Below are 15,734 nucleotides of genomic sequence, written 5' to 3' on the forward strand. Positions count from 1 at the left end.
CATTAAGAATAAACAACTGCTGCACTCAGTGACAACTTGGAAGAACCTTCCAAGCACATTCGTGCCTGGTTAGCATCAACTCAGTGGTTTCATTCATATAACTCCCTGCAAGGGGACATATTAATGGAATATGAGAAGGTTCCCTGGTTAAAAATCAACCATGGCTATACTACACCCGAAACAAAGAATACATGGACTTCTACCTACGAAGCTGCAAACGTATGTAGTTTTGAAGACTTACTGTATCTATGAAGAAATACATACAAGTATTTGAGTGAGTGAAAAACATACTGCAGGAGCAATGTATTCAGTGAGAACAATTTTTAATATAAAACATATTTCAAAATTAATTGAGGGAAAAATACTTTCCCCATCCCAAAGATGAAAGATTTTTGGTTTACTTACATAGAAGTTCAAGCTTTAATTGCAAAATTTAGACAGCAGAAAAAGATTGCAATGTATACCCAGAATTGTGTGGACAAGGATGTACATATTCGGCTCAGAGATCAAAGAATGTCCATGGAGTCCAATCACCACAGGGCTAAGAAGTCACCTCGCTCGGCAGAATATAGAATTTTTATATATTATTATTTTTTTTAAAGATTTGTTCCATAAATTCATCAACAAAGAAACCCTACATTTTACAAGCAAGTAAGAGTCAGTTAAATACTATTTTTTTATTAGTAATAGTGTCAAATGCAACTTATGTGGCAAGTTTGTAGTTTGCAGAACATTGATGATTTGAAAGTGCTAATGAGCTTAATGTACATTCACGTACATTGCTTCAATTTGAAGTGAAATTCCTCTATGGAGAACCTGGATATGTCATTGCTAATGCTAACACTGTGAACTTCCCACCTCTCCCCACTAAATATTCTTCTTCTTCTAGGAATAAAGGTGTCTGAAAATTCTCCAAAGTGGCAAACAATGAGACACCTTTCCTTTCTGTGTAAGAAAACAAACAAAAAAGCAACATTTTGTAGTTGAGTACCTGCATCTGTGCTTCAGCATCTACACAAATTGCCTGATTTTCAAAGGCCAGATTGCTTTACTTTGTAAAAGTAGCACATGTTCTCACACTTGCAAGGCGTTCTTTTTCTTTTAGAATAATCACTCTGCTCTATCAGGCCCAAACATCCACCCCATAGTATCCTCTACAGAACACGAACACATTTGTTTCACAGCTCCTTTGTGTTCGGTGGCAATAAAGCCAGCAGTCAGTCAGCTCTCCACGACCAGAGGATGTTTACCCACGTCAATATGTCCCGCACGCCGTCTGTGACATCCTGGCTCACAGTGTATGTGGTTCTTTCATCTCCTGAAGTGTTTGATCCAGTGGTGGACTGTGAGGAAATCTGCACGGCCTCTTAGGTGGGAAACCATTCTGACGGATGCAGACTTGGCTGGACAGACAACCCAAGGGCCTTTCCTTTGTCTTTGACAAGCAAAGAGAAGTCCTTAGTGAAAACACGCTGGTATCTATTGCTTACTTCTTAGCATAATAACCAGTGCTATTATTGTTAAATGAAAGAGAACCCCCCTTCCCCAAAAGCAAAATCATCTACTTGGACACAGAAAGTGGTGCCTCTGTGTGTCATGCTGCCTCGTGATTGGCTGTTTTCCCACAAAAGCGTCCCAGTAAGAGATCCTTTCTTCTCAGGACTCTACTTCTTCCATCACTTCCATGACAATGGTTCGTGGGCCTGTCAGGATGAGGTTGCTCACTGTCCTGTAGTCCACATGGAGAACGTTCAGACCGTTGACGGAGACGACAAATTGGCAAACCTGTAAAGAGAGACAAGCAGAAAAAGTTGCACGTTTCTCTTTTTGTGTCAGTTTACTTAACAACACCTCAGCCTTACCCCCAAAATCCCCACAACTCTTCATGGCGTCTTATTCAATACTCTTAAGAAAACCGCATTCCCTATTTTGACGAGTTAGTTTTCCTTCTTTCTTTTTTTTCTTTTCTTTTAATATTACTGCAGCTTTGAATGCTGTGGCTTTTGAAGTCTTATATCATTCATTTTTTTGTGTTAACATCACAGTTTCAACTGTGCTGTGCAAACAACACAGGACAAGACAGCTCTGGCCATTGCAAACAGGCTACTGTGTCTAGTTGGAAATGATTTGGACAGCTTGTGATAATCACCATTAAATGCACACCATGATTTCAGGCCCAGAGCAAAGCCTGGGTGACCAGACTGCTCCAGATCCTCCACCAGTACATGCTGAACCCAAAGGGATTGGATTCCAGGTCATAATACCAGGGAAAACAAGTCAGTACAAAGATGGATTAAAACGCTACTGTCATTTTTCAGGAGATATTCCTCTCCAGACACCAATACCGTAAAAAACACATCAAGGAAAAGGAAGATATCCAAACTTACTCCTCAAAAACACTGAGCCTTTCCTGGCTCTAATCATAATATCGCAGTATTTGTTTAGAAGGTCGAAAGTGTGTGAAGTCGAGATCTGTGTTTTTAATGATAAAAATAAAGAGCCTGAAGCAAACATAATATCATCCTGATGTTTCAATGAAAACAATACATTCCATAGAAGATTATCTTAATCATAACCAATCTCGAGCCTGAATGAGATCATTAACAGCATGTCACTGTAGAAGTTCTTTTATTTTATATTTTAACTTTTTATATTTAGACAGAAATGCAGCACAGGAATGAGCGCAGGAGGGGTGGGAAACAGCTCTGCCACCTTAGATGCTAGCCCTAGGCCGGACTTGCTCACATCATCTCATTTAACTTTTGTGCATCATCAGCTACCTTCCTCCAGAAGAAAAGGGGATTTAATGTGGTGAAACTCAACTTGTATTCCTGCAAAATGTACGGGATGCAGTTATCAACATTTAAGGAAAATTATAAAGGAAGCAAGGCCAAGCAAAAAATATAACGTTCCATCAGAAGTGCTACTGTTACTTTTACTCTCCGCTCCTTTAAACCACAGGGACAACAGCAGCAGCTCCCGAAGGGTTGGCACACCTCTGTTTTGCACTTCACCCCATTAAATTCAGAACTGCTCAGCAGAGCTGAGGATGGAGAAGTTTACCTTCCTGGCAGCCTCAACAAGCACCAGAGTATGGCAGTCAGTTCTACCACTTGAACACTTCCATGGCAATATGTCTGAATCTTTCCTGTTTACTCCCATGCTATTTCAGCTACAAACAGGACTGGGAAAACACTTCAGATTTTGCATGCAGACAAAGTTTTCTGAATTTTAAGGTTTTTGATTGAAGAGGCAACCCTCTTCAGGGTGCCTCAATTAGCATTTGAGATACACCTATTTAGTTTAAATGCAAATTCTTGCAATATGCATAGGTGTCTCAGCTCCCAGCAGTACTTCTTAATGCTTTGGGATGTCTTTCCAAGATTGTATCAAGTTTTATTGAATTATAGCTCTGGCTCCAAAACAATATTTTGTTTGATTTAAAACAGACCTGCAGAAATAACATCACCTCTTCTGGCTTAACACAGGTTTTGGAAGTTGAGTGGTTCATGTTTGTTTTGCTGCTGCCTATTCTCAGACTTCTCGAGTTACCAGAATCGTAATGCGTGGGACTCGTGTTTGGCCAGGGACAGGCACATAGGCGTGTGATGGATACGTCTGCACTCTGGATCCTATGAGGGGCATTCAGGGGCCCTCAGGAAGGTCCTTGGCAGTGGAACAGACCTTCCAGACAAGCCCGAGTCTCACACCAGGGCTGCAATTGTATAAACACAGACGGGCACTGCAGCAGAGAACAGCAATCCATGTGCCAAAGAGTTGCACAAGACAAGAGTTGACACGCCTGCGTTCCCAGTGTGTTTTTTTCAATGGATGCTCTTAACAGTAGCATGGCAGTGGGCTGTAGGGCCTGAGAACAGTGTTCTTCATACCATCCTTTGCACTGGATCCAAGTGGCAGTTACTCATAGTTTCACCACTTTTAACAGATAGGCTTAGATGCAAAAAAGTCCACCCAAGCCAGATGAGAAATGTAGAAAGGAGGCAAAGGTATAGAAGTCAGCACATCTGTCCTAAAATTACATGAGATAAAGAGCCAGTCACTCTCAGGGCAGAAAGCTCTCTCCATGGCCATCATTTCACCTCTTCTCTCAAAGGCTGTATCTCCACATTCCAGTTCACTCGGCACATGAAGACATGTGCAGCCATTTGCTAGGTCCTACAGCCAGGACAAGGACAGAGGTTTTCATAATCCTCAGCCCTTTAAGGCTGAGGGAAGGAAGCAGTGTCCTCAACTCAGCCCGTTGTGTTCTCCCATCTTAGCTGCCCATCTAGTGCAGCATCCAGGATGGGAAATGGAATCCAGCATGGCTTCATGCACATTGGGTATCACAAGTCCTGCCCCAAGCAAACCATCAGAGTGCTGCTCTTTTGGTGGAGATATAAAAGCAGTGACACCCTGTCAAGCTGAATATGGCAACCTACATATTATCCCAGGAATTCTCATAAGGCGTCCAGTTTACAAAATCTCAATGATTTAATGCTGCCATTTTAGAAAACACATTTCACAAAGCTCTAAGTGCTCAGCTCATAACTACAGCTGCTAAGGGCTTTGTAACTACAAACGTACAGTTTCTCTGTTGGTTTCCACACATCAGTAACTATAATAGATGGCAAACTGAAGTTAAAAGAGTCTCAAAGAGCCTTTTATTGCTCATTTCCACACAGCTCTCCAAGGAGCCTGACGAGAGATAAGTGTCCATTTTTATCCCTCATACTTCAAGAAATGACAAAGCCTGGAGTAATTCCAACCATCTGGTTGATCGGGATGTAATGATACAAAGAAACAGATAAGCAATAATAGTTAAATTAGGTAACGCTGAAATGAAAAGAATATTTTTAAATAAAATTTTACATTAATAAATCTTTACTGTTAATTACTTCTGTTTCCCACCCTGACATACAACCACTCCCAGCAGTATGGACAGGAGGAAAGGTACCTATGCTCTGTCTTTCTGTGTGTTTTCACTGGCTCATACAGAAGACTTAACCAAACCTAGGTGTTCCCAGGAAAACTTCAGCTTTGGACTTAAATTTAACCAGAAAGGATCTAGAATCTTTCTGCTTAAAGAAGCTAGCAAGGATATGACATGTCATTCAGCAACAAACTGAAGACGGTGAAAATAGGAATTATAATTACTGTTACCATAATTTTTAATTGCTAGAATGAGGATCCTGCTGTACTGGGAGCTGCACAACCTCCCCTGTCTCCCCTCCATGGTAAACTTTGGCTGCCAGCCCGTGCTGGTTTGTGCCAAGCTGAGGTGAGAAGAACCATGAGATGCTGCAGGGAGATGTCAGAGACCTGAGAGTGCAGCTTGGAAAATGGGAGCTGACTCATGGCGCATGGACCGTGGACATGCAGAAGCTGGGACAAAATAGTTCATAAACAAATTATTCAATAAAAACATTGCATAGCTGTCAGTAATTCTTACCATCTGCCTCAGGATGACCCTAATATTTATAAATGCTACTGGGATATTATCTTAAGACTAGCAGTCACCTAGATCCTCAGATATTCAGGGGCTGTTTGTGGTATAGGATTTGGTTCCCTTCCTTGTGGAGCTAGGCCTTGATTTCTGGACTTGAAGAAAAATCCTTGCCAAAATCCTTTATTACTTTAGGTACAATTAGAGGGCATTGTGAAAGATCATAGAATCATAAAGGATGGAAAAGACCTCTAAGATCATCTAGTCCAAATGTCCACTTGCTACCAATACTGCCCACTACACCATGTTCCTAAGATCATGAAGAACTCAAATTTGGCTGAAGACAGTAAAGCTCTTTTGAATAGATCTAAAAAATGAGTTTAATTCTACAAATTCAGTGAGTGCATCCGCAAAGCAAGTAGCAGCAACACAGAGTCCCCTGACAGAGTGTTAGCATATCTCAAATCAGTCAGATAAGACTGTGGTTACAGTCACATTAACTGTACATCATATCAGATTTAACACTCCGCTCATGATCTGTAAGCACACTTGTTTCTGTGTCAGATAGCTCAGGACATGCTCGCTTCATTATTATTTCTTCTTATGATCGGAGGTGACAGCGGTGCCACACAGACAGCTTTGAGATGAGCCGTTCCCAAAACACATGGAAAAACGTGTTGGGTTTGGGGTTGCTTTTGAAACCTTACTTACATCAAACACAAATGATGAATTCAGGCAAATGTAGGAGTTATTTTCAAGCCTGGAAAATTCTGAAGCAATTTTTCCTAAGAACTAAAATAAAAGCTTCTAAATATAACTTATTTCAGAGCTGTCTGAAGAAAAGTGTATTTTGACAATTTTACAGAATAAAATTGATAGCAGAATTTACAATGTAACTATTTCAGAAAGAAAAAAAGAAATTAGTCCAATGGGGGTGGATATGCTTTTCTTCTTGCTAAAGGAAGTTAAAATCAAATCCATTAAAGAAATAGCCAGCTTAAATTCCTATTATAGAGATATCCTCTATAACTATAAATAAATGCTTCATTTTTTTCTTGTCCTACTAATCCTATAGGGACCAGGATCAGCTGGCCAGTTTGAGTAGCTCAAGCTTATAATTGTTTCATGATGGTATTCTGCAACTTGTTGTGATCTTCCAGAAGAGTAATTCTCCGTGTGTTACTGGGAAAGCCATGCATTAACTATGTGCAATCTGTAGGCGAGCCCAGCTCACTGCTTGTCTCTGTTAAACATCAGTCCCTGCCATCAATGGACATGATGTTCATTACTGGCACTTAAACAAATTGTGGCTGAAGGAGCAACGTTTTGCAATGGCCAGGAGCATGGGGTTGTCTTAGGCAAGATGCCCATCAAATCAAGCTCTTGACACTTCTCAGTCACTTTTAATAACTCCAAGCCCAATTCTAAGGTAGAAGCCTTCCTGACTGATTCCTGTTGTACACCAAAGGCTATTGCCCATAATTATTGCTAAGCAGCTGAACGTGAGAAGGAGAAAGCTAAGTTAAAAAGAAAATATATTCTTCACTTGCTTAAAAAAGGCAACAGATCTTCTTTGGCTCTTGTTGTTTTGCTGACAGATTTCAGCAGGAGCTCTTCACTGCTATGAGCACACAACATCTGGAATTCAGCATTTCAGCCTTCAGCGAGGCAGAAGGGGACAACCAGGTTTTCAGCACTTCAAAGTTAGAGCTGTGGCTGAAATGTGACTTTCCCTCCCTTGAGATGCCCCAGCTCCACCAGGGATGCTGGGAGCTCCCATCTCCGCCTCCTGCTCATGCTCCTGAGCAAGCAGATGGAAAACAAGCTGTGTGCTTTAAATCAGATTTAGATATGAAATATGAAAGAGTTGTGAAATGAGGGAAAGTCAAGGCTATCTAAAGCTATTATTTTGTCATGGAGGAACAAGATGCAACACTGTTTTCACTTCTTATTGCATTCACCACTGAAAAGCAGTTACTTACAGGCAGAAAACATGCAGACTTGCCATGAGTCAGTAGATTTGAGCTAATTACTCTATTACCACCTCCCAACACACGGCCAGGGTTTGGTACACAAAACACGTGGTAACATCACCAAAGAAAGAGATTTCTTTTATTTAAGGATTAGAGAACCAATGTAAGCAAAGGTGGACGGGCACTAAGACAGGAGAATTAACTCCAAGGAAGTCTGAGGCCTCATAGCAATGTGGGGTGGGCTTCTCTTACAGCCCTACATACACAGGCTGCACAGGTGCTGGTACAGGTGCTCTTCCTATGCCTGTGGAGATGCTGAGTTTGCCACCATGGAAGAGCACTAGCACACGACTCACCTCTTCAATAACCAAACACAGATGGCACTGATGTATTGCACACACTAACCTCTCCATTGTGACACAGGAATTAGGAAAAGAGATGGAAATCATAGGTCCTATGTCTGCATTTAGATTTTTTTATTTATTTATTTATTTATTGTTCTTTTTTCCTCTTAGGAATTCATACATTCTTGCTAGAATTAGTGAATCAAAGCCGGATGCTAACATTTCAGATATGACTGCATGGCATCAGAAGGTTAACAAACAGCGCCATGTCCACAGCTGAGGCTATGGCATGAAACAGAACAAATTGCAGCTGTTTGCTCCGCTCTGCAAATATCTCTAGCAAATGTGTAATTGGCTGTAGAGTGGGTTGTGTGGGAGCAGGCAAGTGGCCAGGGCTTGCATAAACACAGGATTTTCTCTCTAGAGAGACACATTTCTTCTCCAATCCTTACACCAGTGTTAAGTTGGCCTTCTGTCCCAGCACTGGGGAAGAAACTGGTTACCAGCAGAGCATGGGATGGCACGTGGTAGAGAAAACCAATTGCATTACAGCATTGCAAACAGAACCATGTAACTCTGATTCTGCATCTCCGTCTGTGGCTGCTGTCTGCTAAGGATGGCTTGCTTGAGCAAAGCTTCACTACAAGCTACCTATGGATGAATTGCTCTAGTGGGATGTTTACAGAAAGTGTAACGTTCTTTATGGAAACAGAAAGAAGGGCCTGATTTTTTATTGTATTCCCAACTTGTATAAAAAATGAGAAAATAAACAATGTTGATATAAAAACTAATTTAGGTGCAAATCATCAGAGTCTAATCAGTGGCCCCAACTGGACAGTGGTGGCAAATGACCAACCCAACCTGACAGCAAGCAGAACATCCCCATGAGTGAAACTGAGATGGACAGAGCTGCAGCAGCAAAGCAAACCAATGTCCTTAACTTCATAAACATTTTTACCAGACCAGCCATGAAAATGTTAAATAACTCAAACAGCTGAAGGCGGGTCTGGGTGAAACACTGCATCATTAGCAAAAGCACAGGATGTCTTAACTTAGAAATAGCTTTTTTTAATGCTTTTCTTGACCTTTTAATCCTCTTTTTTCTCTGATATCTACACTTCTACTAGAGGTGTAGTATGGACAAGCTACAGAGCTAAAAGAAAAAAACCACTGATGAGTTAAGAACTTTATATATCAATTTTCTTGCAAAGTCAAACGTAGTTGGACCAAATGTTAGACTGAGTGTAGCTGGCTTAGGGCCCGTATTAATTAAACAAAAATAGATCCAATCTCACTCAAAGGAGTGGAAGGGCGGCCTGATCTGTTGGGCATCCATAGCACCCTCCTTTAGTGATACTGCAGTGAACACGAGTGGTCGGCGCCATTTGAGGCAAACAGCTGCTCTCTGTTTTCACGGACAACGGTGCAATTGTTTCTCCATGTGTTCAACTAGCTAAACAGAGCCCCAGCTTTAATGCAACATGTTTCCCTAATCATTTGCTTACAGCAATAAAGGAAGCCAGCTTGTGTCATGAAGAGGAACAAAAAAGCACGGTGAGAAAGGTGAGGAAGGCGCCTGCACACACCAAAGCAGCCAGGCACAAACACTGCAATGGGCACAGTCGTTCACCATCATCTGAGGACCTCTTCAAGGCTCCAATGGGAATGGGTATCGCCACCACACCCAATAAACTGCTCTTCACTATGAGAGCAAAAGGAGTTTAAAAGCCAACATTTTGCTGTGCTGGGCTCCTATTTTGTGTCTTTTTATAGACTTTATGAAGGCCTTTCTTTCAGAATTTAGCCAGTCTGCAGAAACCCATTAGTGGTCTAAGCTTTTGAGATAAGTCCACTCCTCAGAGAGCCTTGGCTATCCAGGAGTGACCTGCAAGATCCTAAGAAGGCTCCAGCAAGGGTAAGATCACAGCTGTTCTGGCTGGCACTAAATCTCACCATTAAATGGGCTATAGACCCTGCTGGAATTTGAAAGCTGTAACAAAACACAAGCACAGCACTGTTTCACCGTGCAGCTGAAACCAAGGCTGCTTTCTCTCCGTCTGTCTGGCTACAGCTGTAAGACTTCAGAAACAATCAAGAAAGCACTTTCATAAATGCATGGTGTTCTTACTTAAAAAAAGGGATCTTAAACCTACTTTTTATGAATGTGACTAAATTTAGAAAATACACTGACCTCCAATTATGAAAGTATACACATTTTTTTTCTTTCTAAACTGTACTTGCTGTTGATAAAAAGAAACCAATGTGCAGATGCAAGTACAGTAGGTCACTTGTTGCCCAACAGAGGTTCAGGTGACCGGCCTATGAACACAGTCAATGCTAACATTAACTCCACCGGTGTTGAGGTAGAAAAAAAACACCTGAGATATTATGAAACTTCCCATATTTTGCATAAGGTTTCAGCTGTTGCAAGGAAAAGGAATCTTATTTTATTACCTAGTGAAACTCTCTCTCCATGTTAAAAGAGTCTTCAGAAAAAAAATCACAGAGTTATTGGAAATGTAATACCATTTCATCATGTCTACAGGCCAAAATTCATACCTGGGGTAAGCCAGTACTAAACCTATAAGTTAGGGGAGAAAAAGGAAATTCACTGTTAAAGGTGAAATTTGTACTGAAAAAAAAGCTAAACCAAGTCTTCCCTTGATATTTTACATAGTAATTCCCATTGCCTTAATTCTTGTAGGACATTAACAGTTCCTCCAAAGTGACTAATATGGGTCAAGATCTCTTGAGGCTGGTGTTGTTTCCTTGAACACACAATGCAATGTTAAGATGTGCTTCTCAGAAAGAGAACTGCCATCATATTTCTGCAAGGCAACAATCCCGGCATAGTTAGATTAGCAGGGCTTTAGGGAAGACCCAACCTATTGGAAAGAGGTCAGTAAAAAAAATGGGAACTACTTATTTAGGCTGACAAAATACACTCCCTGGAGATGGAAGCTTTGGGATAATTACAGATGCACCAGCTCAGCTCACCAGCTTTTAGCTTCAGCACATGATGCATACAGACTAAACTGAGGAAGGCGCAAAGTAAGAAAATCCAGGCACTGATTCATGCATTGATCAGGAAAGTGGGGCAACTGCTACACATGTAAAGGACAACATGCCACTAGCCCATTTTTCATGTTGATGGCAGAGTTGAGTATTTCCAAATTCACAAACATGTAATCTCTTCCAACTTCTGTTGGATCACCATGTTACTAACACAGCTGTCTCACTGCATTTTCCTTTATTTTAGAGTGGATTTTTGCTAAAGACGGAGTGGTAGAGGAAAAGCATCCAAAATGTTGACCATTATATTCTTACCAGGTGCTTCAATAAAGCTTCTGCATGGAAGACAACAGACCTTTCTATTATAGTTTATAACTACATATGATGAAAAATTAAGACAGTCACTTAGGGAGACATTTGAAACTTACTTACACATCTATTTTCAAGCACTACAGTAGTGGCACTCATCACGTGCATTCAGCTCTGATTCTTCTCTATTTATGGACAAGTTATGAAAGCAGTTTGTCAGCAACTTTTTTTGAGTGTTCACATTACTAAATACACTCATTCTGAACGCACTCTAATGTAATTATCAAAGTCAGCAGCTAGCTGATAAAACCGCTGAAGGAAAGTACCAACCTGCCTCAGTGTTTTCATGCCGTAACTGAAAACAGATGGCAACTTATGTAATTTATGCTTTTCTACAACCAGTAACAAGTTGGGATAAGATAAGAATTCTTAGACTGAATTGCATCTGCTTCAACAACACCATATGCTAGTGCACAGTATAAATATTTATCCAAATCTACTTCATCTTCTCGTTTAAAGCTCAGTCACATGAGATAGCAGAAGCACCCTTTGGATACCTTAAATTAGCACTGAAGCATCTTCCTGGTGCTTAAATGGTTAGAGCCATGGCAACAAACAGCAAGGTATTCTTCCTCTCCTGGGTTTTATGAAGAGGTTTAAATTGGAGGCATGTTCGTTGTACCTTCCTTACAGAAGTCTCTAACTTCAAGCTCCCACCAGGCTGCCTTCAGGAGTTACGAAGAATCTTCTCACTTGTGATATCTGTTCTCTTCCACTTTTCCCACTATTCTGTATAACACTGGAGATTGGCCACAGCCAGAGATGGACTATTTTTTTCCATGGGGAACACACAGTGCCAATCTAGAATTTTTAGGCTGGTGATCTTATCAAAAAGCTGAGCCATCACCGCTTCTGTTTGAGATCAGACTGGCAAGGACCATGGAGCGGGTTTTGCGTTTCTCTGACAGCCCAGAGTTCATTCAATGTGCCGAGAATTTCACAGTTCAAGTTTCTTGCTACTGCAGGAATAGAAGACATTGGCAGCTCCTCTGATGCTACATGCTTTTGACTCATCTCTAAGCTGGCACCTTACAATGTGTAACTGTTAGTTCTTTTGGTTGCAGGCCTGTAATATGAGGACTGCTCTGAAAGTAATGCCTCCTATTTTATTGTATTGGTCTACAACATCAGAGACAGATGTTGATGGTATAGCAATAGAGGTTGAACCTTCCCCACAGTGTTCCGTTCCATTTTGTTGTTGTGTCACATGGCAGCATGAGGGTAAGCTGACAAAATGGCACCTGACATGGAAGAGCATATAATGCAGAGGGATTTCACTGAATTCCTCCATGTGGAAAAAGAGAGCACCCACTGACATTTATCAGTGTTTGTTTGCTGGACAGTTTTGGAGACCAAACAGTGGATGTGAGCACAGTGATGCAGGTGGGTGGTGCATTTCAGCACTAATGACAGCAACAGTGAGTTACCTCCGCTGGTGCAGACTTCCGAGTGCAACATGCAGACTGCATCAATAGTGAAAATGCACAACTAACGGTGGTGGCTGTATTAAAAAATGGAGTTTTATAGCTGAGAATTTACTCTACCACACAGTGTTCTTTTTGTATCTGTTGTCATTTCCAAGGAAAGAAACATAAGGCATTACTTTCAGAGTAACCTGTGGGTTTTTTGACCACGGCAGTATCTGGATTCTGAAAAGTAATCAAGTGGAGCCTATCTGAGTACTGGACTTGATGGCCCCAACAGACCCTGACAGCAATTACATTCCACGAAACAGAGGTTACTCAATAGCACTTGAGATTTGGCTCTTAGCCTGTCAGTGAATTCATCTGAGAACCCGGCCTTGAAATAATCATTTGAGAATGTAAATGACGATGGCACAGACTGAAATTTATGAGACTGACCTCCTCACTGTGCCAGCTTTTAAAGATCAGCAGCAGAACAGAACCAGACTGAAATGATCCCGGCTGTGTCCAGAAACCCCGCAAGTAGAAGTAGTATTGGTGACCAACTAATAGATACATGCCAAAACCTCCTTCTACTAACAGAAAGGAAGAACTAGAGTAGGGTAAAAAACATTGAGTGGCCATTGGAACTCTATGTGATTCAAAAACCTTAAGTGTAACATCTATAAACATTACTTGTTTATTATCAATCTGAGCAGCTGGATACTCTTCAGCGTTCTGTGAAGGTTACAATGGGTCAGTGATTTCTCCAGCCAAAAGGATGAACAGACCATCAGCGAAGTTAACAGTAAACTTGACTTTTTCCTAGGCCTCCCACCAAGCTTGGTCTGCTGCACAGCTTGCACTGCTGCAACGATGTCAGGCCAAATAACAACGTGTAACATACAACTCCAGTCATTGGTTTGATGACCGTGTAGCCCTTCAAAAATACTTGAACCTTAAAACCAGAGATTAGCTTAAAGAATGAAAGTGAGAAAAGGAGGACAAGAGTTTTCCTGCCAACAACTGGCAATATTTAGCGGAGACCTGAATTTTGCAGCCAGCCAACTGGGAACATTAAAGCAACCTCAGAACTTCAAACCCCTGCTGTTCCTGTCTTCCCTTCTCAGTCTGCTGACGACAGCAGACAGTAAAACAGAGCTACAAATAACTTGGACGTGTGCATTGCAACACTGATTCTTTTCATAGCCCCGTATCGCCTCCAGCTTCTGCTCACTAATGCGCTTGCAGCCGTTAAACTCCTCCAACGCTGCCACAGGCAACTGCACTTCAGCGGATTAGGTCTAAAAATACTTTTATAAAGATAATTGACAATATATTTATTAAATTATTTGCACTGCTTCAAACTTGTAACCTCAAGCTGTAAATGGCAGTCCCACTTTACAGGCCCAGAAGAGGTGTCAAGGCTTGAAATCATGAAGCTAATATCTGCTCACACCTCTTCAGTAGGCTGTGCTTGTAATTTTCTCAGTGTTAAATTGCCTTAGCAGTGCTGCTGAAAAGGCTGTTGCTGTAATGTGGTGGTGAGTGCTTCCACACCAACACATGTATGCATTGTGGGTCCCTTCCAACTCAGGATACTCTGTGATTATATTTTTGGGTGGTCCTGTATGGAGCAAGGAGTTGGACTTGATGACCATTATGGGTCACTCCCAACTTAGGATATTCTGTGATTTGATGATTCTATGATCACGGAGACCCAGGCATCCCAGCCACTCTGCCCAATGGGGACCTCAAGATCATTGCTTGTGGCAAGTGTTCCAACCCAATCTCATTGAAATTTCTGCTGATGTTCTCCATTCACAGAGCTTTGGAACAGGCCGGGATCCCAGCCAAGCACAGACTGAAAGCAGGACACCATGGAGTCCTTCAGGTAGATTAATCTTGGAACAGTTACTGCTTTATGCAACATACAGTGGATTTTGAAGTGCTCAAAGAGAGATGGTACAGTGAGATGGCAGGCAGCAGTCTTTATATTCCAAAGACAGGAATATAATGCTATCCAAGAGAGATAAGTAAAAAATCACAAGCTTTACAAACAAAGATGCTTCCAGAAATGATTACACTGGATTCGTCTCCTTAGGAGGAAAAACCCTGCTGCTACTGCCAAAAACTTTTCTACAAACTGTAACGCCAAGACTTGGCTCTTCTTCAAATTCTTGCCCTTTCATCATAGCCAACTTTCCGTGTTAGAGCTTCTTTGGTGCCATACTCTGAGCAGGCTGGCAGACAAAAGCCTCCTACTCCAGGCCACCGGGAGTTACTGTGCCCAGCAGCCTGTCTTCAAACTACCCCACCTGCAGCTTCCATCCAGAGGAAGTTTTATGTTCAAGGAGCTGTCATGGTCATGTGAATCCTTTAATCCTGCCAGATTGAAGAGTGGTATGAACAGATGGATTAAGAGACACAGATTTCAAAAAAAAAAATAAATACCAAACTATAATTTACATACTCACTGCCATTGGAACACTTCAAGAAATATATATATATTTATTCAAAGATAGCACCTTTGCAAATAACCAGATCAACCCTTTGGGCAAAATCAGGGCGATATATTCCAGTTTTACTTTCTAAAACACCGTTCACTCCCACCAGGACAGGGTGGTCTTCTACATTCTTGCTGTTGTGCGTGAATCAGGTAAACCACTGTAATCCCATCAGGGACTGCACAAAAAATGGGAATGGAAGACACAAGGACGTGGTTTGTCAAACAGAACCAATTCCAGAGGTGCAATACGCAAGCAAAACTTGGCTTCACTCAAATGTCCAACTACTGCATAGTTACAGGGCTGTCAGCACAAAACCAAAGGCAAAAACAAACCCAAACCCCACTATCATATAGTCATAGAATCACCAAGGTTAGAGATCTCCAAGATCAGCCAGCTCAGTCGTTCACCTACCACTAATATTGTCCTTCTAAACCACATCCCTTAGTACAGTGTCTAAAAGTTTCTTGAACACCTCCAAGGTTCGGTAACTACATTCAGCTCTAAATGCAGCTCTAAACTGCAAAGTTCAGAAGCAAAATCTCTAAGATTACACCTAAGGCACCACAGTGTTATTTTTACGAGTCAAGTTTCAGAGCAGACCTAATCTAGTGCTAGCTCCTAAATTCTGAGCCTAGAAGATGATGTAAATTACTAATACTCCCAATTTAAGAACCTAG

General features: G+C 41.4%; 1 protein-coding gene across 4 annotated transcripts in view; it reads right to left on the reverse strand.

Annotated features, from left to right (window-relative positions):
- Window positions 1–652: 652 nt before the first annotated feature.
- DEPTOR (DEP domain containing MTOR interacting protein) overlaps window positions 653–15,734 on the reverse strand; it is a 64,881-nt gene continuing 49,799 nt past the window's right edge. For all 4 annotated transcript variants that reach the window (XM_072328478.1, XM_072328477.1, XM_072328476.1 and 1 more), the window contains one exon: window positions 653–1,785. In XM_072328478.1, the coding sequence (XP_072184579.1) occupies window positions 1,657–1,785 (129 nt within the window). In that variant the 3' untranslated portion in view covers window positions 653–1,656. The remainder of the gene's footprint in view (window positions 1,786–15,734) is intronic.

This window comes from Excalfactoria chinensis, chromosome 2 (genome assembly GCF_039878825.1).
Source record: "Excalfactoria chinensis isolate bCotChi1 chromosome 2, bCotChi1.hap2, whole genome shotgun sequence".
NCBI classification, from domain to species: Eukaryota; Metazoa; Chordata; class Aves; order Galliformes; family Phasianidae; genus Excalfactoria; species Excalfactoria chinensis.